At 34.3% G+C, this 25,008-nt stretch overlaps 1 protein-coding gene across 5 annotated transcripts in view; it reads left to right on the top strand.

Moving 5' to 3' along the window:
- RASGRF2 (Ras protein specific guanine nucleotide releasing factor 2) overlaps positions 1-25,008 on the top strand; it is a 321,033-nt gene that overhangs the window by 130,335 nt on the left and 165,690 nt on the right. For all 5 annotated transcript variants that reach the window (XM_074282189.1, XM_074282188.1, XM_074282187.1 and 2 more), the window contains 5 exons: positions 1,140-1,219; positions 5,264-5,457; positions 13,314-13,423; positions 14,454-14,572; positions 24,240-24,400. In XM_074282189.1, coding sequence (XP_074138290.1) covers positions 1,140-1,219; positions 5,264-5,457; positions 13,314-13,423; positions 14,454-14,572; positions 24,240-24,400 — 664 coding nt within the window. The remainder of the gene's footprint in view (positions 1-1,139; positions 1,220-5,263; positions 5,458-13,313; positions 13,424-14,453; positions 14,573-24,239; positions 24,401-25,008) is intronic.

The raw sequence follows: 25,008 nt of genomic DNA, 5'->3' as shown, positions 1-25,008 counted from the left end.
GTCAGTTCAAGCTGGTTCCAAAAAATCCCTGAGTAATTTTATTCAGCAAAAATTCTGGAAAGAGCAATAACATTACACAAAACAACTTAGTGTTTGTTGCAGTGGAATTTGAACTGTTACAAATCAAGTCATTCACTGAAAAAGAGACATCCCAGTTTTCAAAAGGACATATATTTTCTCTTACCAGAATCCAAACGATTCTAGAATAGTTAACTTTTTGAATCCAATGCAGCTCAAACAATTCTTGTTATTGTCATTTAGTCATGTCCAACTCTTCATGACCTTATTTAAAGTTTTCTTTGACAAAGATACTGGAGTTGTTTACCATTTCCTTCTCCTGCTCATTTTACAGAGGAGGAAACTGAGGCAAACAGGGGAAGTAACTTGCTCAGGGTCACACAGCTAGTAAGTGCCTGAGGCCAGCTTTGAATTTACAAAGAATAATCCTCCTAACTTGAGGCTCAACACTCTACCTACTGTGTTACCTCACTACCCTAAATGACAAGACAAATTTGTATATTTACAAAATACAAATTTATTCTTTGGTCTTTGTTTTATTACCTTTCTTTGGGCTCTGTCCCTGGAAGTACATTTTTCCATGTCTCTCTTTGAAAGACAATGCTGAGTATAGTTACTCTGAATTCTCTGCTGTAGGCTTTTTTTTTTCTTCTTCAGAGGAGATCATTCCTACTTCAGCAGGAGAAACATTTCAGATTATATATATGTAGAACTTCCTTAAATAAGAAAGAAAATGTTGCTTTGTTGTTGTTGTGGATGGTGTTGTTTTAAACTTTCTAGTCATTAATTGCAGTATTCTAACAATAAACAATGGGTAGATGTCTAATGGATTCCCAGTAAGAAAAGAAGAATAAAAGAACATTCTTAGCACTTCCTCCCATCACCCAGTTTTAGAAAGTCAGCTCATAATTTTCTGTTTTTGAGCCACCATTTTTAATGAAGGCTTTTGTGAATGGTACACCACCTTTAGAGTCTGTGCTAGGGAGCAATGGAGTCAGCTCAGGGCATGCCATTTTAGAAGTCCTAAATTGCCAGTGAAATAATTTGAAAGTAAACTTTCTATGGGGACTAAGCCAGTTTGCAAATCATACAGCCTACCTCTTTTTATTTTTTTTAAACAGTGAAACAATCATGTTCCTCCATGAAATATTTCATCAAGGATTAAAGGCAAGAATTGCTAATTGGCCCACTTTAATTTTAGGTAAGTGCTTTTTGTGATAAAATATTTCTTTTTACTGTATTAGTAAGATTTTTTAAAAAAAGAATGTTTCTATTCTTCTCCTAAAGTAGTATTGTAATAACTCTTTATATAGTGGTATAATGTTAACCTATATTCTCAAGGTATGATGCTTGCAAGACTGACTAAATCTCTAGCAGGTTCAAGCAAAAAAAAGACTGTGTTTTTCATATTGTACATCTCTTGCCTAAGGAACACCTGACCAAATTTAGAAAGGCTTGCTGGCCCCCATCCTGGAGGGCTGCCCACCAGGTTATTATTATTATTATTATTATTATTATTATTATTTTGTTTTGTTTCCACTATTCGTAGCATTAGAGGTCATAGAGATAGAAAAGGAAGCTTAGACAGATAATAAGTTGTAGAGCCAAGATATTTGAAAATTATCTGATAAACAAGTGAATGGGGCAGAGGAATGAAGGGAATACCCTCACTGTAGAAATTAATTGAAATATTGAAGGTTTCTTATAGAGGGACACCTTTGTCCTTCCATTCAATTTATCAGACATTTATTCAGTATGTACAATGCAGTACCTACTGTAACATAATCTGGTAGGCTCTAGGCATGAAAAAACAGAAACAACCTAGATGCTACTATGAAGGAGCTTACAACTTAATGGGAATGAGGGAGAGGACAAGATACAAATAATTGATAAGAGGGGGGAATGAGGTTAGTCAGCCAATAAACATGTATTCATTGTCTATACTTTTGTCTGAGAGAGTTAGAAGAGGGTTTGTAGATAAGACACTTTGTGGATGAGTAAAATCTGAGTTGGGCCTTGGAGGAAGGCGCATAGTAGTATAGAACATAAAGGGGGATATTAGAGACCACCTAGTTCAGTCCCCTGATTTTACAGGTGGGGATGCTGAAAACCAGAGAGGTTTAATGACATCTCTCGAACATACAAGTGATAGATAAATAGCAGAGATAAGATTTGAATTCAAGTCTTCTAACTTCTAATCCAAAACTCTTTTGGATTATCTTTTTTGGATTTCTATTTAGAGTACATCTCCCATTTAGATTACACCTCCATTATACTTCTCCAAAGAAATGATTTTAACAAATGAGATAGTGGGGGAAATAGAGGATAGTGAGAGCAAAGAAGAGAAAAAGGAAAAGGCTAGACAGGAATGGAATATAATCCAGGCATGGTATATGTGAAAGGGAATAGAATATGTGGCAGGTAGTTTAAGCCAAATTGTGGAGGGCCAAATTAAGTCAACAAGAATTTATTAATTCTTACAATATTCCAGATTCCATTTTACATGGTGCTGGAGATTCACATATAAGGCATAAGAAAGACATTGGTGTTTATGAGGAACTTACATTTTAATGGGGAAAGATGATACATAAAAAGAAGCTTAAAAAGTGGAGAAAGTACAGAATCAAGAGTAGCAAAAGACATATTTGGCTTAGCCAATCTCTGGTGTCCTATCAAATTCCAATTTAAGGGCTATTTTCTAGTATATTTTCTAGTATCTATAGTATATTAGTGTTCTTGTGTATATATATATATATATATATATATATATATATATATATATATATATATATATATATACCTTTTTTTTGTAGTAACACATATATAAGGGAACAATTTAAAGGGAATAGATATTTGGTTACTTCAATTTTGATTTCATTGATGAGGATATTTTGTCACCATAGCTGCTCACAATGTCCAGTTAGTCTCTCACATATAAATGAGAATCAGTGTACTTTATAAAAAGGTCAGGAACCTGAGAGTCTTGGCAGTTAGTTAATCAGTGTGCTAAAAAAATTAGGGCTCAAAAGAATTGAAGAAAAAGAATGTACTTAGGATTTGATGGGAATGTCTCACTGCTGCTCCCCACTCCTTCTCATGCAACAATACTAGTATTTGGGGAACAGTGATGAGAACAATATTAATCAGAGGTAAATTTTGTTACTTATGCAAATCAGTTATTTGGAGGACTTCTGACAATCTCTTCAAAATATGTGTGTCCAGGGAACACAAAGATACTAAGAACACTACATATTCTTAGTAAGTAGTTTGATTGTGTAGAAGTCCTTAGCATTGTGCTGAACTAAAATAGCTGTTAAAAACACAAAGTTATCTCCATATTGCAATGAGGTGTTGGAGTAGAGCTGAGTAGAGGAAATATTTAATTGATTTTGGTCCTATTTCCCTTATTATTCTATTTCCCTTATTATATTGTAAGACTTTTTGGGAAATAGAGTATCTATAATATACCTGTCTATCAAATATATCCCAGACTTATCAAACACGGTGCATATATTTTATGGTACATTGTATAAAAATATTTATTGACCATCATGGATAAATGTTGAGTCTTTAGAAAAAATATTGTGTTTTGTCACAATTTTATAGAAATGATAATAAATTTCTTTGGGGGAAGGGGAGCACCTCTGTTAAAAGAATGAGTCTTAAGAGAAGAGAAAGACAGTACGGTGGAAAGAATACTCAGTTTGGATTCAGATATTTGATCCTCCATGACCACATATGGAGTTTTCTTGGCTAGTATATTGGAATGGTTTACTATTTCCTTTTCCAGTTCATTTTACATATGAGGAAACTGAGACAGAGTTAAGGGATTTGTCCTGGGTCACTCAGATTGTAAGTGTCTGAGGCTGGATTTGAACCTGTAAAGATAGGTCTTCCTGATTCCTGGCCTGTATTTCTATCCACTCTGCTCCCTACCCACTCTCGGTTCAGAAGAGCTGAGTTCAAATGTCAGCTCAACTACTGACTGCTTGTATGATTTTGCTTCTCTGCTCCAGACCTTCAGTTTCTTCATTGTTAAAATGAAAAAAGTTTTATTAATTTTATTATTATTTCAAAGTTCTTTCCAACTCCTAGTCTCAAAATCCTATGATCCTATAATCTTCATTAACTAGGCTAAACATATTTCTCTATTAGTAACCTTCTAGGTGATTCTTCATTTGAAGCTTTTGAACTTGCATCTTGATCATTGTATTTCAATTGATTTCCTTTGTAATCCTATTCACTTAAAACTGTTATTCTTAGAAAGGGTCCATCAACTCCATTAAACTGCCAAAATATGTATAATAATGATGATGATAATAATAGCTAACATTTATATAGGACTTAAATTTTTTCAAAGCACTTTTAAAATATTATTTCATTTTATCTCCACAACAACCTTGGGAAATAGTTGCTATTATCTCTATTTTACAAATAGGGAAGGTGCGCCTATGGGAGAGTAAATTAGTAAACTATGGTGACACAGCTATTAAGTGTCTGAATTCACAATTTGAATTCAGGTTTTCCTCATCTCCCACCATGATACCTAGCTCCCTTATGATATGCAATGATATAAAAAAAGGGTTGGAGATGTTTTCATCAAGACAGAATCTTGGCACTAAAGCCACTTCTGTTTCTTCTCTTTTTGATCCTTCTTTCACCACTCTCCCAACTAACACTGTGTAATGGTGCTAAAAGTATAATCCTCTTTCAAAATCCTGCATGTGCCTGGCTGTTCTTTTGGTGGAGCAATCCTGCCCTGTGGACATTTGGAGCATTAATCTTTTGGTGCTTTGCCAAATCTGAGATGATTATTTTTCTTTAGTTGCAGTCTTGTGCCCATGGTCTTATATTGCCTGGATGAATGTGTCTATGGGCTAATCAATTAAGTATTTGCTAAAGGTTAACTCTAGACCATCTCTATGTCTAAAGTTATATAACCATTGACTTATAATTGGAAGGGACTTGGAAGAGCATCTTCCAAGCTAATTACAAGCAAAATTTTTTAAAGGTGGTAAGAAATGGTTCTTGATAGGGCAACTAGATGTTGCAATGGATAGAACACTAGCCCTGGAGTCAGGAGGACCTGAGTTCAAATCCATACTCAAACAATTAGCACTTCCTAACTGTGTGACCCCTGGGCAAGTCACTTAACATTCCCTCCTTCCAAGATATTGTCCTTGACTTTAAAAGTTAACATTGTTGAAGAGTTTTTGCTAATCTGATATATACTGATTCTTTTTAGCTGATCTATTTGATATTCTACTACCGATGCTTAATATTTATCAAGAATTTGTTCGCAATCATCAGTACAGTCTTCAAGTGCTAGCCAATTGTAAGCAAAACAGAGATTTTGACAAACTCTTGAAACAGTATGAAGCCAACCCAGCCTGTGAGGGGAGAATGCTGGAAACTTTTCTGACCTATCCTATGTTTCAGGTAAGTTATTTCGGAAATTTTAAAAATAACTCACTGAGTTTATTTAAAAAAACAAAGTAAAGATGCTCTCCCATGGTTATTAAATGTACAAGGTCAGACAAACTAGTTGGTGCTAGAATTCAGAATACAGGTGCATCCTAATCTTCAAAAAACTTAAATATATAAAATAATGTAGTAACAATAGTGAGCATTTATATGTGCTTTGTTTTACAGTGTGTTTTATATATGTTAACTCATTTGATAATTGAGTGATATTTGTGATGTGGACTTAATTTCTTTCTCAGGAAGAAGCCTATCTGGTTATTATCAGATATAGCCAATTCCTAGACTATCTTGTTTACATTGAGTGATTATGAAGAAGGAACTGTTTGCCTTCCATTGTTCATCCCCTCACCTCTGGGTATCTTTAAACAACTTTTGAGGATATTGAGTAGCATATCTTTAGACAGGTCTGGGACCTGATCTGTCAGATATTCCATTTGGTTCCTCATTGATCCCTGCTCATCTTTGAGCACTTCCTCTCTTCCTTGATCTCTTCCTCTGAGTTCCACCTTCATTTCCCTGATTTCCCTTTATTTCCCCTATAAAAGATTTGTCTAAAGTGAAGATCTTTGCTAAGTTCTTTTCAGGACTAAGGCCACAATGAGGAACTCTTTCTCTCCCTCATTCTTCTTTCTGATAGTACCTTTTTTCTTACTCTAACTAACTTTGGTTAGTCTGCTAAACTGCTCTATAGATCCAACCTGCCAGTCAATGGCTTATTCCCATCTCCTGGAGTAGCCAAAGATAAGATGATCCCTGAATAATCTCATGATTCTTTGCAGTTGATGGTGTCCCTAAGATCTAGCTTTTACAGGCACTGTCTACAGCTGAAGGATCAGTTACTGCTGAGCACTGACCTCAGGCACTAAGGCCTATTATAGTTCTTGCCCTTTTGTCTAGAATTCAACTCTCAGACACTGTCTGCTATATTTTGAGAAGAATGAAAAATGATTTGGATTTCCTAGCCTTCTGATGAGTGTTATTGACCTTCTTCTTGTAGAAGGACAATGAGCTTTCTCATTGTGATATTTGTGATTTCTTCGGGCCAGGTTATCATGTGACAAAGCAATTTCATGAATTGCCTATACCATAGTAACTGCAGTGCCAGCTGTTTGATCATCTCCAAAAAGTAGCCATCTCCTATGTTGATGAATGGTTTTGTAGTTTCAGAAAGAAACAATAATTTAGATCCTGATTATTTGCCTAAAAGCATAAAGCTTCAGTCTTTATTGGAACCTTGGAGAAGCTTGAGCACAGTTTCCTACCCCAGAGGCTGTGTGCACTGGAAATCAAATGAATGCACCTGAAAACTTCAGTACCATGAAATTTTGTTATAATGATGGCTTCCCCACCTCCTCTCAGTTTTCCTGAACTGAAGTTTTAAAACTCTGCCTCTGTTGGAAAAGTACAAAAACAATTCAAGTTAACATTATAATTTTGTATGCTCCAAGGATTTAGAATAAAATAAACTTTATAATCAAAACATTGTTTATATTTATCAAAGTTGATAATTATAGGTCTCATCTCATTTGGGACATATACTGGTAAGAAAAAAGAAAGCAATAACCCACATTTGGATATAAATGGCATTCCCCACAAACTTTTAAGATATTGTATATCATAAATTTGAAAACATATCCTTGAAGAAATATCAAGGTGTAAGAAATTTTATTGTAATTTTCCAAAATTAAAACTAACAATATTAGGATTTCCTAATAGAACAAAGCTTTGTATATTTATGTAATTATTTTGCAGTTTATATGAGATTCCATTTGAGCCTTTAGCAATTTAATTTAGGTAATAATGAAATCCTTCTGTCTGTACAGATTTCTCTGTGTAATAAGAATGTATAAAGGCAGAGTTCTGAAAAATGAATGGAATACCTGATAATTGGGTCTAATTGTCTTCTCCACTGGCTATCTAGCTGTATTTAACAAATGCAAGAGAAATCAATCCCTTCTAGTGTATTATTTTCATATATATTGCACCTTGGTGAAGATAACTGCTTTTGAGCCAATAGGAAATTAGTAAGAAAGAATGATTTTAGGATAGCTAGGTAGCATAGTAGGTAGAGCACTGGCTCAGCAGTCAGAAGGACCTGAATTCATATCCTATCTCAGACACAAATTGTATGACCCCTGGATAATTAACTTAACTATAATTGCCTGTTCTCACACCTCCCCCCCCCCAAAAAAAGGATAATGAACTCAATGTATTGAATTCAGGATATTAAATGAAACTGATTTGATCTTGTTCTTGCCCAGAAGTTTCTTCCTATTAGCAATAAACCTAGGCATTTTAACTTACCCAAAATAATCCCCAGATAGCAAACTTGAGATCTGTGTTCTATTCCCAGATCTAGTTTCCACCCACTATAGTTGTGTGACTTTTCATGGGTCACTCAATCAATAGGAAGTGTGATGAGATAGCCTCTAAAATCCTTTGAACTCTAAATGTTGTAATTTTATGGCTTTTTTGATGACCAGAATGGTTCTAAGAGATTAAATCAACATTTTATTGGCCAAGGCCAGAATTAGTCTAGAATTCTAGAGTAGTGATCTTCAAATTTTTTTGGATTCACATACCCCTATTAGTAAAAAATGTTTGCACATGAATCTCAAATATGCACATTTTTACTAATTTCTAAGTATATGTATAGTCTTTTGTACACCCTTTTATAATTAAAAAAATTCATACTAAATGAATTTTTTTAAATAGAAAAGGATTACATTATATTTGTTCCTAGAGTCAATATAGAAGCAGCGGAGGTGATAGAGTAGGGAAATGACATAGTCAGGAAAATCACGTTGGCAGCTGTGTGTGTGGATAATGAATTGAAAAGAGGAGAGATTTGAGACCAAATAGTGGTCTAGATAAAAAGTAGCAATAACCTGAACTTCAGGAGTGACTGTGAACAGAGAGAAGGAAGGATTTATGAGAGAGGTATGGAATATAAGTCTACTTAGGGAAAATCAACTAGACGCAACATAATCAGACTGGTCCACTACAGAGAAATGTCATCTGACTCACTTTCATTCCCATTTTTCCAGAGAATCAGGTCTCCTGTATGAATAGAAAGGGCCAACAAAACAGAATGCAGACAGGAAGTTCTATTCCTTTCTATTTGTCTGTTGGCCATAGTGTCAGAATGGATGTGGGACTAGTATACTCATATCTATTGATCACATCTGCCTCTTTGCTGATTTTGAATCATAACTCATACATTTAGAGCTGGAAGAAGCTGGAAGATTTAGACCTTGAAAGATCATCCAGTCTAGCCCTTCTAACTTACAGATGAGAATGCTTGCAGTCTAGAAAGATGAGATTGTTTAGCCAAGTTTATACAACTGTCCTAAGAACTTTGCTGATTTCTAATACTTATTATAGTAGCTCCTACACCAATGTCCCAGGATTAAAATGAGATTAAAACGAGAAGATAACTATGCATTATATAATGTTTTGCAAGAGACACTATATAAATATGGGAAATTACTACAAACAGATTCTTTTCATCCCCAAACCAGTTCATAGCAAGTTCACTTGGAGCTGGTGTATCAGGTGCAGTATGTTTGGCCAATTCCCCAGAGAGAAGCAGACCTACAGCTATTTGGATCTTCTAGGATATCAGGGTGGGCAGCCTGAATTTAGGGCCATCAAGGCTGCCTCCTGGCAAGACTTTCGAACACATCATTCATCAATAAATTCATGATACCCATGGCCTTCGAAGAAATGCCAGCGTCTAGGTGCACTTGTTTTAACATCAGGTATTCACACACACACACACACACACACGCACACACACACAACAGAAGAGCCCTTTATGCTTGGAACTTCTGTCCCCTGGGGCTTGGCCCCAGAACTATAGCCTCAGACCTTATCTTTGAGGTAGTAAAATCATGTGATACATTTTATATTATACAGATATATTATATATACATGTGAGATAAATGTGAACTAGATCATGAAAGAACTCCAAATTATGTAGATCAACTGAAGAACCTGGGACTATTTAGTCTAGAGAAGAAAAGACTTAGGTCAGAAAGGATCATTGGTTTCAAATATTTAAGTATTTGTCACTGAAAGCAGGGTAAGTCTTATTCTTTTTTGTTGCCAGAGGACAGAACTAGGAACTATAGATAGAATTTTTTGGGGAAATCTAAGAGTTGTAACAGGCCCTAGAAGCCCTTCATTTCAGAGGCCATTTAGCCCAATGTGGACTAAAGAGTCTCCTCCACACCATCAACAAGAAGTAGTTGTCTAATCTCTGAAGATCCTCAATGAAGGAAATTTTAAAAAAATAATACTTCACATTTTATAGCACATCAAGGTTTGCAAAGCACTTTGCATAACATTATCCCATTTGATTCTTACTCAAATCCTGGAAAGTAAGTACTACCTGTTACTATGGATAGCAAGATATTGTCCTAAATTTTTGTCCTTTTACTAATTTGGGGGAGTAGAAAAGAGAAGAAAATCACTTATTGAGAGAGAAATTCATGTACACTCACACTTTGTACATTCCTTCTTATTCACTGTAGAAGAACAGCCTTGCTGGAATGACTCTGATACTGGCATATATTCTGCAGTTGAAAAACATTTTGAATCTCTAATTAATTTTATTAATTATAATGTATTTTTGTCACCTCCTCTCCTCTCCCACATACATTTGTTACCTCTTTTGAGTATTGCTGATGATATAAGGGATAAGGAAGGTGAGGAATGTGCTTAACACAAATCAGCTTTTTTTTCTGTGTAAAAGAGTCAATGGAGAACCAATGGAGAAACATTCTGTAACTCTTGCTTGGAACATAAAGTAAATAAAGTCTTTACTATCCTTTTACCTACTATTTGTTGATTTGTGAAGGACTAAAAGGAGCAGCTAGGTAAGTGCAGTGGATAGAGCACTGACTCTGGAATCAGAAAGATGACTTCAAATGTGGTCTCAGATACTTACTAGCTGTATAACCCTGGGTAAATCACTTAATCCTATTTGCCTCAGTTTCCTTATCTGTAGAATGATTTGGAGAAGAAAATGACAAACCACTTCAATATTTCTGCCAGCAAAATCTTAAATGGCAACATGAAGAATCAGACATGATTGAAATGAGTGAATAATAAAAACAAAAAGACTGAAAGTAAACGTAGTTGAATGTGGACATAGTTTGGTGGAAAATGATACTAGATTTTAAGTTAGAGACTCAGGTTCAAAATTCCACTTCTATATTTGTAACCTTAGAATGACATCATGAAAACCTTCATGTCATGAATTACTATATTGACAGGAAGAATCTGGTAAACAAAAGAATGTAGTCAGCAGCATTTATGAATTATAACAATTTGGTTAATACTTTTTTAGATAGTTCACAAAAATGGTTTTAATATTCACATTCTAAAAGTTATTCAAAATATGGTCATCCTTCAATGGGCATTTTTGAGGAATGCTCAAATCTCTTTAAATCATCAGTGTAGAATACCATCTCTGTAAGGGCAGTAAAGTGACAGCTGTTTTAGTCAGCCATAATTAAAAGCTGAACTGTGATTGCTTCAGATACGCTTCTTAGCCTGTCGGAATCAATTTGGAATAAAACTTTTCTGCAGGGGCTGATGATTTAGACTGGAATTTGGAATTTGTCCAGGAGCTCTTCTTGTGCTGTAGAATCCTTTTCCTGAGCATGCTTTTTTGCAGTTTTTGTTGCTTGTTATTACTTCTGCTGGAGAGTAGAAAAAGGAAGAAGGCAAACTATTTGTCCATCAGTTGGGATCCTAGAGAGCAGCTGTATCATAAAAGACTTAATTAATGGACTAGGATGTTGATATATTGCTAAAATTAGATTTGTGGATTAATAGAACATTTGAGTTTATTGCAGCCTATCCCCACTCCCTTTATTGTGGCTAATTGCCATTTATCTCCATCTTTGTTTTTCATGGAGGAAAAATTTTGATTAAAGTTTATATTGTCCAGAAGGAAGATCCTGTGCTGCCAAGAAGGTATCATTCAGAATGTGCTATGGTTAGTCTACCTCACTGTTTAGAGCATGAGGACAGGGTCATTATTTCATTTCCTTATGATATTTCATTTGTTTTGCTGTGCTCCTTAGCCACAGACTATATTGGCCAGCCATCCTCACAAATTCATGCCATTAGTGAGATACAGTGAATGGCCAATGCAAATATTACACTATGGCTTTGGGGAAAAACCTCATTACCGTGTCTTAATATTGATGGGTTAGCAGCCTCATCTCTAGAAGAAGATACCACTTCCTTTCTTATTCCTTGTTTTTTTATTTCTTTCTCTAACATCATTAAGAGTGTCCAACCACAGGCTCTTCCAGGTGTCCTGTGGTGGTGTCATTTTCTCTGAGATGCACATAAGGCAGCAGTAGTTAAGCAGGGTTGTAGATGAAAAAAGGTTTGGGATTAAAGTGTATACTTTTCTTTATATGTTTTATCCCTTAGTTCATTCTTATATCTTTTTGCCTAAGGATTTTACCACAAACTTGTACCTATTTCCTGGCACAAAGCTGAAAGAAGTTTCCTTTTTTACCACTTTGTACTTAACCTTTTTCCTAATCATCTACAGAAAAGCTTATAAAGGTATAACATTTAAAAATGATACCCACAACTTAAAAAAAAACATACTTTTCTCTAGTCCAGAATAAGTATGAATATGAATATTGTCAATTAGCTCAGCTGTTCTGGCTTCTGTAATTTTGAGAAGTGTGGTGTAGGTAACACATTGGACTTGAAGCCCTAGGTTCATGTACTACCTTCAGCATTGTTGTTATGGCATTTCAGTAGCATGCAACTCTGATTCCATTTGGGAATTTTGTATGCAAAGTTAACTGTAGTGGGTTGCCATTTCCTTCTCCAACGCACTTTATAAATGAGGGAAGTGAGGCAAATTTTTGAGGAATATAGAAAAAATCACAAACCCAGGGTCATAAGCTAGTAAATTTGTTTAAAGACAGCTTTGAACTCATGAAGAGGAATTTTTCTGATTCCAAGCCTAGTGCTCTATCCACTATACCACCTAGCTGGCCCTACTACCTTCAGTACTTGTCAGCTTTATAGGCAAGTCACTTAACTTCTGTAAATTTCATTTTCCTCATCTGTAAAATGGGAATTATGACATCTCTATTACCTATCTCTAGGGCTGTTGTGAAGATCAAATTGAGATACTGTATATTAAGTTCTTATAAACCTTAAACCTTCTATAGATGCCATAGAATATTGTTGTTAAGTTGGTAAAGTGAATGCTTTGGCTATTGTTAGTTATTAAGTTATGAAAGCTCATCTACCTATGAACAATTCAGTTCAAGGGTACCCTTTTATGCTGAGAGTTAGACAATGTGTGTGGAGGTTTCAGGGTATCAGATTCTGTTAGGCTAAAAGCCTTTTCTTGAGAACCAGCTGTTGCTGAGTTGCCAATGCTATTTATTGTGTAAGCAGACAAATCCACCCAGATTAACAGCCTATCAATGTTGCCATTATTTAATATAGCCATATCAGTTTCACTGGAAAAAAATTTTTGGAAGTCCTTCTTTTCTTCTTCAAAGAAATACTTTAAAAGAAGCTATCAATTATTCCATCCACCACATTGCCTTTTTCATTTAAGATTGGCTTCCTGTATATTTTTGTGAAATGCTAAGAATATGAGGATTGAAGCACTGTGATTTTTAAAGCATTTTTTTAAGGAAATGTTTTATTGCTAGCTAAAGAGAATTGACAAAGAACTGAATTCAAAAGTATTTAGAAAATGAAATACCCTGATATTAGTTCCCTTAACTAGTGCTGACATTATTCTTTGTTTGAAGATACCCCGGTATATTATAACACTCCATGAACTTCTTGCTCATACTCCTCATGAACATGTGGAAAGGAAAAGTCTGGAATTTGCAAAATCAAAACTAGAAGAACTCTCAAGGTATGTTGGAAACTTTGCCCCTAGGATTGACTTGGCAGAATAGTCAGGTAAACAGTGTTGTTTACATAGAAAGCTTCCACATTATAGATTTGGGAATTGATAGGGGAAACTTTGTATAGTGTCTTCCTATGTGGAAGTGTAATATAGCCATACATCCAAGTTGGGAATATAATGAAGGAGATTTGGGATATAATGTGTATTTTGTCTGTTAGTTCATTTCCCCATCTAATTACCTATGGATATTACCCACAATTCTCTAATCACTTATTTAATAAAAATACCTTTATTGGATTATGTTTATACATATGAAATATAATACTTATATTTTTAAAATGTTCAAGAGATGCATAAGTTGCCTTCTCATTCACATTAATTTTGCATAAAGAAAAAAAATAGTAATGGTATTATTCTTCATTGAAATAAAAAATTGTGACGTGAATTTTTCATGATTGAAATTCGATGTATTTTGGGGGATGAACCTTGGAGCTGTTCCTATTATAATTTTAGTTGTATTTACTGTATTCTTTAAACACATCATCTGCTTTAATATATGATGCCACATTCCATAAGAATTCAGGGATATACTGCTAAAATACAATGTTATTTGTGCTGCAAAATCCTCTTGAGTGCAGATTCTTCTTTTCATTTCTTGGTCACTTATTGGTATCTATGCTGTTTTAGTGTATGTGGTTTTAAAGCTCATAAATTTCTTTTGCATTCCAAGTAATGGTATCTTCTGTACTACCAGGAGAATTCCTGTAAAAATAATATTATTTCTATGAAATATTTGTAAAAATATTTTCATTATACTCATCATCCCCATTTATTACTTGAAATAATTAATCACAGCCTTGTTTTGTTTGGGGCTTTTGGTATTTACAATCTCTAAGGATCAGGTTGGTACCAACCCACTCCTAAGTTTTTCAGGGGTTCAAAGCAGAGAAGGCTGGCTATATTTTTCCTTTCCTTTTTTGACTTGGTGGTAGAAAATGCAACAATGAAACATTTCTGTTTACATTGTATCTGACAGGATTATGCATGATGAAGTGAGTGATACTGAGAACATCCGGAAAAACCTTGCCATAGAAAGAATGATAGTGGAAGGCTGTGATATATTGTTAGACACCAGCCAGACTTTTATTCGACAAGGTAAGCCTTTGCATAGTCATGGTAGACACAACTATAACATTATACTTGGCAGCTCCAGAAACAGGGCATTTGGGGAAACACGTAATGCTATAAAGCCGATGCTGTTTACCTAGGACAAGTAATGTATAACAAATTGTCCCCCTTTAGCAGGTGGGTTTTGGGCTATGGCTGAGGCCCACCCTTGTGCTATTTCTTTTCAGGGGCCATGAAAAACAGCAACACAATAATAGTAAAGCATGAATGGGCCAGTAAATTGCATTCTGACTGGACTATCATCCTCAATGGACCAGATATTATCTACAGCTCCACGGAAAACAGGTCTGTCTGGCCAATTGATGTTGCAATGTCAGGCGATGGTGACATCCAAGCAAAGACACAAGAGAAACTCGAACTACTCAAAGCTCTCTCACAAAGCAGTGGAGAAAATGTTCGGAGCGAAAACAGCTGCCTGTTGTTCCCATTTTTCATCAGCACTTCAGGAACGGCCCCACACAATATAATTTGATTCCACTTGGTAACTTTGGCTGCCAGGTGAAATGACATGTCATGGCTGACATCAGCTGGAACAAGTTTTGGCAGCTCTTGGGTAATGGTAAATTTAACACTGCCTTCCTGTTTGTGCCATATGTTTTTGGGGGCACCTCCTGGTAAACGAAGCTGTGGACTGAGAAGAGCAAAGGGAGAAAGAAACGGTGTATTTTGTGCCAAAGGTTGTGGAGAAGAACCATTATGTTACTAGTCCCTTTTCATAACTGCTCTTCAGCTCATAAAAGATAAATGTGGATGGCATCCTCAGTGGTCCCTAAAAGATGCTTTGGGGAGTTTAGGGATTCTGCTGGGAATGTCCTAGAAGCTGTAGGATGCCACTATATTTGAGAGGTATAAATACAGCGTTCATAAATTGGCCAGAGGAATAATCCTTGCACCAGAATTAACTCAATGGAAGGAATTCTACTAATGATGTGGCTAATTTGTTTGAGGAAATTGGTGTAAAAACTGTTTTGCCAAAATGCTCTTAGTAAAAGGAATTATTATCACTGTGTCTTTACCTTATCTAATGAGACACATCAATTACACTGTGCACATTAGTGGGAAAATTTAACGCATGCCATTCTGTTTTTTGTGTAAACAAGGGCAGAAAACTCAAATTATGTTAAGAAAACTTGGAAAAATTCTTTGTGTAAAAATTTGCTTTCTCATACTGACTTCATGCTCTCTAACATTATTTAAATAATAATGGAATATAAAGTGAGCTTAGTCGATTTAATTTACTTTGGCCTTATAATGGAATTTTTTTTTTTTTTTTTTGCTTCTTATTGGCCTTATAATGAATTGATGTGGCCTTGTCATATATGTACTTATGAATGCTATAATGTCACAGTGGTTATTGGAAATATTGACGAACCTTGATCTGAAATACCAAAAAAATTGAGAGAAAAGGACAAAGAAGCTTCTGGAGTTAATTTATTTTTTTCAGAATCAAATTGGTTGTGGAAGGACTTGCATGAAAAAAAGTATTGTTATTAAAATATTTTGTGAACATTCATCATATTCTTGCCACACAGATTTTCTGTCTCACTTTGAAAATGTTATTGTAAAGGAAAATATTGGAAGGGTAAATATGTTGAATAGGTTGACTTCTTTTTATGTCTGGGAAAAATCTCTTCATGAACAGCATCCCTCTTTGATTAATACCTTTATGATATTGATACCATTCTGTGAGCTGCAAGTGTGGCCCATTTTTGTTCTTAATAATTCTGCTTCTGTCATAGTATTTAGAGATCACAAGTGTTCTTAAACTGATTTGCCTTTCAACAGAATTTTCTTTGTGTTCTTGTTTTGGTTCTGGTGGCATGTTTAGGAATGGTTTAATAAACGGTTTAAAAAAACTTAAAATGAATAGTAGCCTGGTCAATGACAGTGTGAAAATAATGGTACTAGTAACTTTGTTTTGATCTGGTTACCTTCTTAATGAACATTTTCTTAAGTAATCATTATGACTTTAAAGATATCTACTATTGGGTTGTAACTGAAATATTAAAAGATATAACATACTCCATTAAAGACTACACATCTTTTTTTTTTCTCCAAACATCTGGCAGAATTTGAATGAATCTCAATTTTGAGCAAAATAAGAGGCCTAGTGATTGTTTTGATTTATTTATTTATTTATTTATTTTAATAAAAATGAAGTTTATTTGGGGGTTTAGGGAACTAGCTAGTCCATTTCTTATGGAGTCATCCTTTGATCTTTATGTACATACACTAAAAAGTTACAAAGCAATTAAGTGTGTTTAAATTCTGGAAATGATCTATACTAATTAAAATACAATCCCTTTTCCCATTGATTTAACTTAATTTAATTATTAATCATTTATTTGATTAATATTTCATTTTTTAAAAATGTGAATAATTTTAAAATAGAGCAACCCTGAAGGGAAAAGAAAAGAGTATATATGAATATTTTTCTTTCTTTAAAAAAAACAAACTTCCCTCTTTTTCCCATCCCCACATATCTTATTATTAAAATATATATAATGGAATCTTTAAAAATAAATCTGTAAATCTTTGAAAATATCTTTATCTTCTGTTAAGTATAGGATTATCCCTAAAAATATAATCCAGATTGTATAGCCTCATGGGTATATATAAAATGTTTTTTAAAAGATAAAAGTACCTGTGATAAATATGTGGAATAGCAAAAAGTGAAGAAAAAAACAAGAATGCTAGATTATCATTTAGTTTACCATTACTGCTATTAATGGTACCTTAGCATCTAGTAAAAGTTAATACTCATCCAAAGTAATAAATTTTATATATTAGAAATACAATTTTCTGTTTTGTAGATTGTTTTCAGTATAGTCATTTTGCTACTATCTTAATTCAGATTGACCAAAGTTACTGAATACAATCTACAATGAAGATAGATCACAATCCATGTGTTTTATATGACTCTTGTTCATGTTTTTACAGAAAACTTTTTATTATTTACCTTATTATTTTGACAAAGTTAAAATAATGTTTATTTAGAATCATTTCACTCCTAATCATAAATTTTTGGTGGTTTCATATAGTCTACAAAATAAGTTAAAAATTTTTTAGCTTAGCATCCAGTGCCTTCCAAAGCCTGACTATTTTTACCCCATTCTTCCACTGGGATTACACACTATTCTTCATGTACCCTGTTCCCTGTTAGAAGCTCATTGTTTCTGTCTGCAGTCATGACCAGGCTAATGGGCTCTCCCCTCCACACCAATGCCTATTAAAGTCAAGGCTTAGTCACAGTACCATTTCATCTGATCTTCCAGCTAATTCTGATCTCTCCCATTTCTACTTTTTTATAGCACTTTGTACCTCTATTTTTCATTTAATCATATTCTGCTATGATACATAGCAGGTTGCCCAAGTCTTAATGCTGTCCCTCCATTTAGATTGTTACATTTCCTGATGGCAAAAACATGATTTTTAAAAATAGTCCCAAAGTCTCATTTGTACACTTTTAAAATATTGGGTGTCTCATTCATGCTTGTTTTGAATTGCGCTCCATGCTGGACTTTATCTGAAGACATTTAATCACACTGAAATACCTTTGGCATTTCAGATTATACTGTAAAACAGTCTAATAGATAGTTCAATCGTTTTGACCTTCCTACGATAGTGTGATCATGATATTCCTGTGGCTTGGACATCTGATTCAATGAAAGGCATCTGATTAAATATAAGGCATTTAATTTATATCTCTTAACCACAAATTAGACCCTTAGTCAGTCCTAGAAACTACTTCTAATCTTGTGTAATAGTTTTAGGACTTCAATAAATATAGAAAATCCTCACACTAAATTAATCTAACTGTAGAGTTCCTTGATTAATATTGAAGCCAATCGGATATATTTTTGTCATGAGGGATACCAGAAAACATGAATCTCTTTGGTTCATCCAATTTCTGCTGTCTGTTCATCTGAAATGAGAAAATAAAACTGTAAATATGGCTGCTCTCAAATTCAGCCCTGTCTGGTTAATAATAATCCAACCACTAAAAATGGTCTGAAAACCTTAGGGACTTTTTGTGCTTTTTCATTGAAGTAAACTAAGGGAGTTGGTGCCATTTACAAAGTACCAGTTTAGGTTAAACAGATAAGGCTAAATATAAAGATGGCTAAAGTTCTTTGGAGTCAGAGAATGCAGTCGTAAATATTTGTCAGTCACTTCAACTCTCTCTTCATGTGCTTCTGTCCTTGGGCAAAAAGGGCCTGTTCTATGCAGCTGGAATCAATATGAGATTAAACATCTGGATGAAAAATGAAATTCACTTAGTAGCTGTTATTTCCAAACATGTGGTTTACTTCCATTTTGCTGACAAATCACCCAGAGTCATCACTTAGTTTTTCACTTTTCGTTCAGACATTTGTTTTTTGTAGTGAAAGCTAAAATATGCTCAATGATTAGAATAGTTTCTTTGTTGGATACAATTTGAGTTTTCAGAGATAATCAGTTACCAAAAAAAAATTCATTTTTCAGGGAAGTATTTATTTCAGGGAAATAAAAGACTACATAATAATGAATATATAAACTAACCATTCACTCAGCATTTTCTTTTAAAAATCTCTTGCTATATTGTTTTGAAAGACCTGTGGTTTCACCTCTGCAGATACTCCCTGTACTAAAGGAGATTAGATCTTTCCCACATTTCCTGAGTTACTGTGGCCAGAGAAATCCCTGAGTGAATGCAATTATACCTTTTGTTTTAGCTTCTGGAAAATAGAAAGTGTTTTTTTAACAGGGTTTGGGCAGCTGGTTACAGTGAATAGAATGTCAGATCTGAAGTCAGGAAGATTTGAGATCCACTTATTAGCTTTATGAACTTGGGTAAGTCATTATTTGTCTCAGTTTCCTCATCTGTAGAATGGGGATAATAATAGCACCTACTTCCCAGAGTTGTTGTGGGGATCAAATGAGATAATAATTATAAATGATAATAATAAACCCTGCTCAGCAAGGTTTCTGGTACCTAGTAAGTTCTACCTAAATTATCATTATTTGTACATCTTAAAGCAATATATGAATGCTAACTTTTGTTATTATGATGAGGAATAAAATAGTTATTTTTGGGAAAAGGAGAAAAAGTAGAAATAGGAGCTGCTGCTTTGAATAGATGGGATAGATAATGATAACAAGAAGTAAAAAAAAAACTGCTGCTCATCTCTTAATTTCTTTTCCTTTTCTCTGCCAAGGAAAATGACCTTTTGGTCTGGAAAGATTACTTTGGTCTGAAAAGAACAAAAAATATCTAATAGGGTCTAAGATAAATAAGTAAAAATGTTAAGAGACTACTTAGTTGACTGGGATAAATTCAGGCCATCAGGCTCAAATAAAAGACACCATAGGGTAACGAAAAACTGGCAGATGTGATGGTTGATTTTTTGCCATAGATTTTTGAAAGATCATGGAGTACACAGAGTTGAAGTAGAACAGCTATAATCCTGATAATTTTTAAAAGACAGATACCAGTAGTTTCTGAAAATTATAGGCCAATGACCTTAATTGTGATTCCTGGCAAAATTCTAGAATATTTTATAAAAGGCATGATTAGTGAAAATCTAGAAAAGGAAGTGAATTGATGAGAAAATGGTTCTCTAGTTCACATATATACTTAGCATGGTGATGTAATGATTCTCTAAATTCACACATAATCTGTATGCCATAATGATGTAATTACCATAAGGGCTAAGAAGGACTGGAAGAGAGACAGTCTATCTTTGACCAGCCTCCTGGTGGCTGTCCTGCCTCCTTTATTAAGACAAGGACTCAGGCTGGTCCTGAGATCCTCCAGAAAGCTAGCCTGAACATTACCCTACATGGTTGTATATTTTGTCTAAATTTTTAGCAAAGCATTGGTTAATTACTTTCTTAGTCTTGTGGACAAGATGCAGCATGAAGCTAGATGAGAATAACTGTTGATTGACCAGATCCAAAGAGTAATAGCTAATGATTTGATGTCAGCTTAAAGGTGATCCTTAGTGGAGTGGTCTAAGTAGATGTCTTTGTTGGGTCTTGTGCTGTGACATTTTTATAAGCAACTTTAGAGAAGGAAGGAAGGAAACAATCATTTATTAAATATCTGTCATAGTCATGTACTGGGCCTTATACATATTATTGAGTTTTATACTCACAGTAACCCTGGAAAGTAGGTGCTATTTCTACTCCCATTTTACAGTTAAGGAAATTAAGGCAGATAGAGTTTAAGTAATTTACCTTAGATCATACAGCTAGTTAAGTATCTGAGGTTAGATTTGACTCCAGGCCCAGTGGTCTTATCCACTATATAAACTAGCTGCTCCAGAAGGCATAAAAATAAAAATCCATAAATGACAGAGATCTTGGAGGATAGATAATTATGTCAGGATCCAAATGGAATTTTTATCTCCTTACTTTCAGTCTGCATCCTCTCCAATCTGTCCTCTACCTAGTCACACAAACAATCTTTATAAATTATGGCTTTGACTTTCTCACATGAGTAAAAATCTTCAGTGCTTTCCTGTTGCTTTTAGGAAAACTACACTCTTCAGTTGTGTCTAAACTCCTTCCCAATTAGACTCTAGCCCAGGAAGGCACTCCCTTCTTACCTTAGCCTCTTAGAATCCTTAGCTTCTTCAGCTAAAACATTCTATAGGAAAGTTCCCCCTCTCTCCTCATCTTGCATTGCCTTCCCTAATTATTATATAATTATATAAGTAGTCTTTGATGATAGGGACTGATTTTTCCTTTCTTTTTAATTTGTCTATATGTCTTAAATAAATGATTAGTGAATTGAATTGGATTGTTGGGTTGAATTAATTAATAACATGACATTTAATGGGGATAAATGAAAGACACGAGTTCAAAAAACTAATTTCTGAGGTACAAGATGAGGGAGGTAGGTAAATATGCTCGATTGTCTAAAAATAATAATTGGTAATATTTACACAGTGCTTTGAGGTTTATAAAGTACATTGCTTACATTATTACATTTGATCCTGAAGGTTTTAGGAGAGTACAAACTCAACATGAGACAACATTGTGGTATGGCAATTGAAAAAATCTAATATATCCTTAGATTTCACTGAGAGGGAAAGGGTTCACATGAGGGAAGAATGTTTTCGAGTGATGTGCCATTGCAGATGTAGTCTGCACTAGTCATTCCATAATATGCAGTGCTGGATCACCACATCTTGATAAGCTGAAAAGCATCCAGATGAGGACATTGAATGGTGAAAGACCTCATCAGTTTATTGGTATGAAGGACTAGCCAGAGAAAATGAGTATGTTTAGCTTACAGAAGACTTAGAGGAGAACTGATAGCTATCTTCAAATATTAGAAAGGCTGTTATGTGGAAGACAGATGAATTAGACTTGTTTTGACCCTGTAAGTGCAGAATTATGAGCAACAAAGAGAAGTTGCAGAGGGATAAATTTAGATTAGAACCAGATAATTGCTGTGAGGGAGGAAGTAAGTTCTCTTTCACTTCTTCAAATTAAAGCTGGATAACCACTTAAAAATACATACACATATTTGTATGTATATGTGTACACACATATATATTTGTGTATATATACATGAGTATCTCTCTATATATAGATACATAATTTTTATATGCATATATATATTCTTCTTCAGATTTAATTGACTAAGAGAATTATAGAAATTCTTTGGGTAGTTCCATATACCTTGTTCTATCCTTCACTTTTCTGTCCTCTTTCAATTTAAAATTAACGTAAGATGTCTTCTTCCATTTTATTCTCTTTTTTCGAGCAATTTTTAAGGTCTCTTTTGGAAACTCTATTATTTCCTATGATTCCCATGAACATTTTCTTCTGACTTTCCTTTTGGTGACTTTCTTTAGCCAGAATGTCACTTATCCTGCTTTTGATTCTTTTCTGTCCTTACCTGATCTTGTATAAATTCCTCACTGGCCATTTTCATTCCAGTTTTCTTCCCTTTAGTTAAACTGTTCCTTTGCTTCCTTTGATTTTTTGTTTACAAATTTGACCATCTTTCTTCCCTTCCTCTTATCTCCACTTCTGGAAACCTCCACTCCCTTTTATTTGCCTCTTCAAATTCAGATTAGTCATTCTAACTTTCAAGGCCCTCCACCAGTTTGCTTCTACCCACATTGCCCCTCTCACTTTACTCACTGCCCACTCCCTTCACTTCAGTCAAACCTCCTGGGCCCTTTTGTTCCATTCTCCCACTCCCACATCCACCCCCGAAGCCCTTTCCCTGCTGTTACTTATGCCTAGAATATCCTCCCACTTCATCTGTCAAGCAGCCTCCTTTCCTTCTTTCAAACCCACCCACAGACTCGTGTATTTTTCTAGGACACCCACCCCCTACCCATCCTAAATGGATTGGGGGTGGAGTAGGATGAGGGATGAGATTTAGAGATAGGAATTTGCAGGGGGGGCCCTATTATTTTCCACAATCCATATATTGCTTTAAGAAAGAAAAAAAAAAAAAAGAAAGAAATTGCTGGTCTTGCTATTAACACAAAAGCTTTCTGAATGTGGTTTCAATGTTTTATATATGTGGGCATTTTTAATGATAAAAATCAATCAATAAATAAGAAAGTTATCCCCAATGAAAGTTTTTTATTCAATAAAGGTCATGAATTAAACAATATTTTTTTTAAAAAATATCAGGTCACCTTGCAGAGTTTAGAAATTAAAGCCACAGGAAGTACACAGAACCTTCAGAATTATCTTTCTGCTTTAGCTTTGAATTCAAACTTAGAATTTTCTTTACTTTGTGTAAGGGCAAATGAATCTGGATATAATGAAAATCATTCCAAGTGTTGTATCAGCTTTCTTCCTAGTACTTCACTTTGGCACAAAAGTAGTTTTGTCTGAGAGAAACTTTTGTAGTGAAGCTTTGGGTGAAGCTGATATAGTCTAGGTTTTAGGAAGTGATACAAAAATGAAATTTTTTTGTTTTGGTGCTAGAAGGGGGAAGGACTTTTACCACATCAATATATCTCTATTTTAAATGTAAATAAAATAAAGCAGTCTTTAAAAATTCTTATAAAATACTTTCATTGGATTATGCTTATACACACAAACACTAAATATAATACTTGTATTTTTAAGATGCTCAAGAGATGCATAAATTTTTTAAAAATAAATTGTCTTTTTTTTAAATAAAAATGAAATCTCATCAATATTTTGGTAACCTATATTCAATGTATTAATTATTCAGTGAAGTAAACTCTTCTTCACTTCCTGTTTATTATTAGATTTACAAATCTAAACACATTCAACATCAAATCCCTCACATTAAAAGAGACAGAAGTGTTTGAATACCTGCTGGTTTTGACTCACATCTTCAAAATCTTAAGTTTAGATTTTCTTTGGGTTAATGCAGAATAAATTGCATTTTAAAAATGATTTAATATAAACATTTTTTAAAAACTGTGATCTGTTGGCATTCAGAATTAATGGGATTTATTTTTCATTTATTGTAGTTTCTAGAAATTTGCTTGTTCAGATTTTCCTGGCATTAATGAGTTAAAAACATAAATCCTTTGTGTCTTTAAAATGAAATAGGCCCCTGGTATTTCTTGCCACTGAAAGAAGAGTCACTTGCTAAACAGATTTCTAATTGTTGTGTATTTTTCTTCACTTTTGTAATCACCAGGTTCTCTCATTCAAGTCCCTTCAGTTGAGAGGGGGAAACTTAGTAAAGTTCGCCTGGGCTCATTGTCTTTGAAAAAAGAAGGAGAAAGACAATGCTTCTTATTTACAAAACACTTTTTAATTTGTACAAGAAGCTCAGGAGGAAAACTGCACCTGCTCAAGGTACTGTTTTTATATAACTAACCCATATACAATCTACATTCCTACAAGAATTCAGGTTTTTTAAATGACAAAATAGTTTTCTAGCATTCAGCAATATTTCAGCAAGCATTCTCACTCCAGTAGAAGTTATGAAATAATGATTAACAACAATATATTTTGCCTTTTTGTTACTTGGATTCAAGATAATGAAAATTCATTTTAAATTGTTTTGCTAAAAAAAAAGTGGGATTAAATTCATAGGCTTATCATCAAAAATTATTATTAGTATGGTTATTGAGGTATAATAAAACTTTCTTAGATGCTTGGAGGGTCATCTAATTTAGTGAGGCAGATATTTGCTAAGTGGTCAATTAGTATGTGACTTACATTATCTCTGCAAACAAGAGGGGAAATATCTAAAGCAAAATAGATGTGATTTTTCCATTCCCTAGACTATCATTTGTATCGTATTGGTGAGTCACCCTACTGATGAGTTGTGGTCTCTTCTAAGCTGCTCCCAGGGTACTTCTGAGTGCACTGAAGCATAATTCGAAAACATTTTCCTAGTTTGTGTGTAAAAGGAGGAGTGACTTAGCCAACAAAAAGGGTCATCTCTTAGTTAAGAAGAT

The sequence above is a fragment of the Sminthopsis crassicaudata genome, chromosome 1, assembly GCF_048593235.1.
Source record: "Sminthopsis crassicaudata isolate SCR6 chromosome 1, ASM4859323v1, whole genome shotgun sequence".
Lineage (NCBI taxonomy): Eukaryota > Metazoa > Chordata > Mammalia > Dasyuromorphia > Dasyuridae > Sminthopsis > Sminthopsis crassicaudata.
This window is presented reverse-complemented; position numbering and strand designations above follow the sequence as displayed.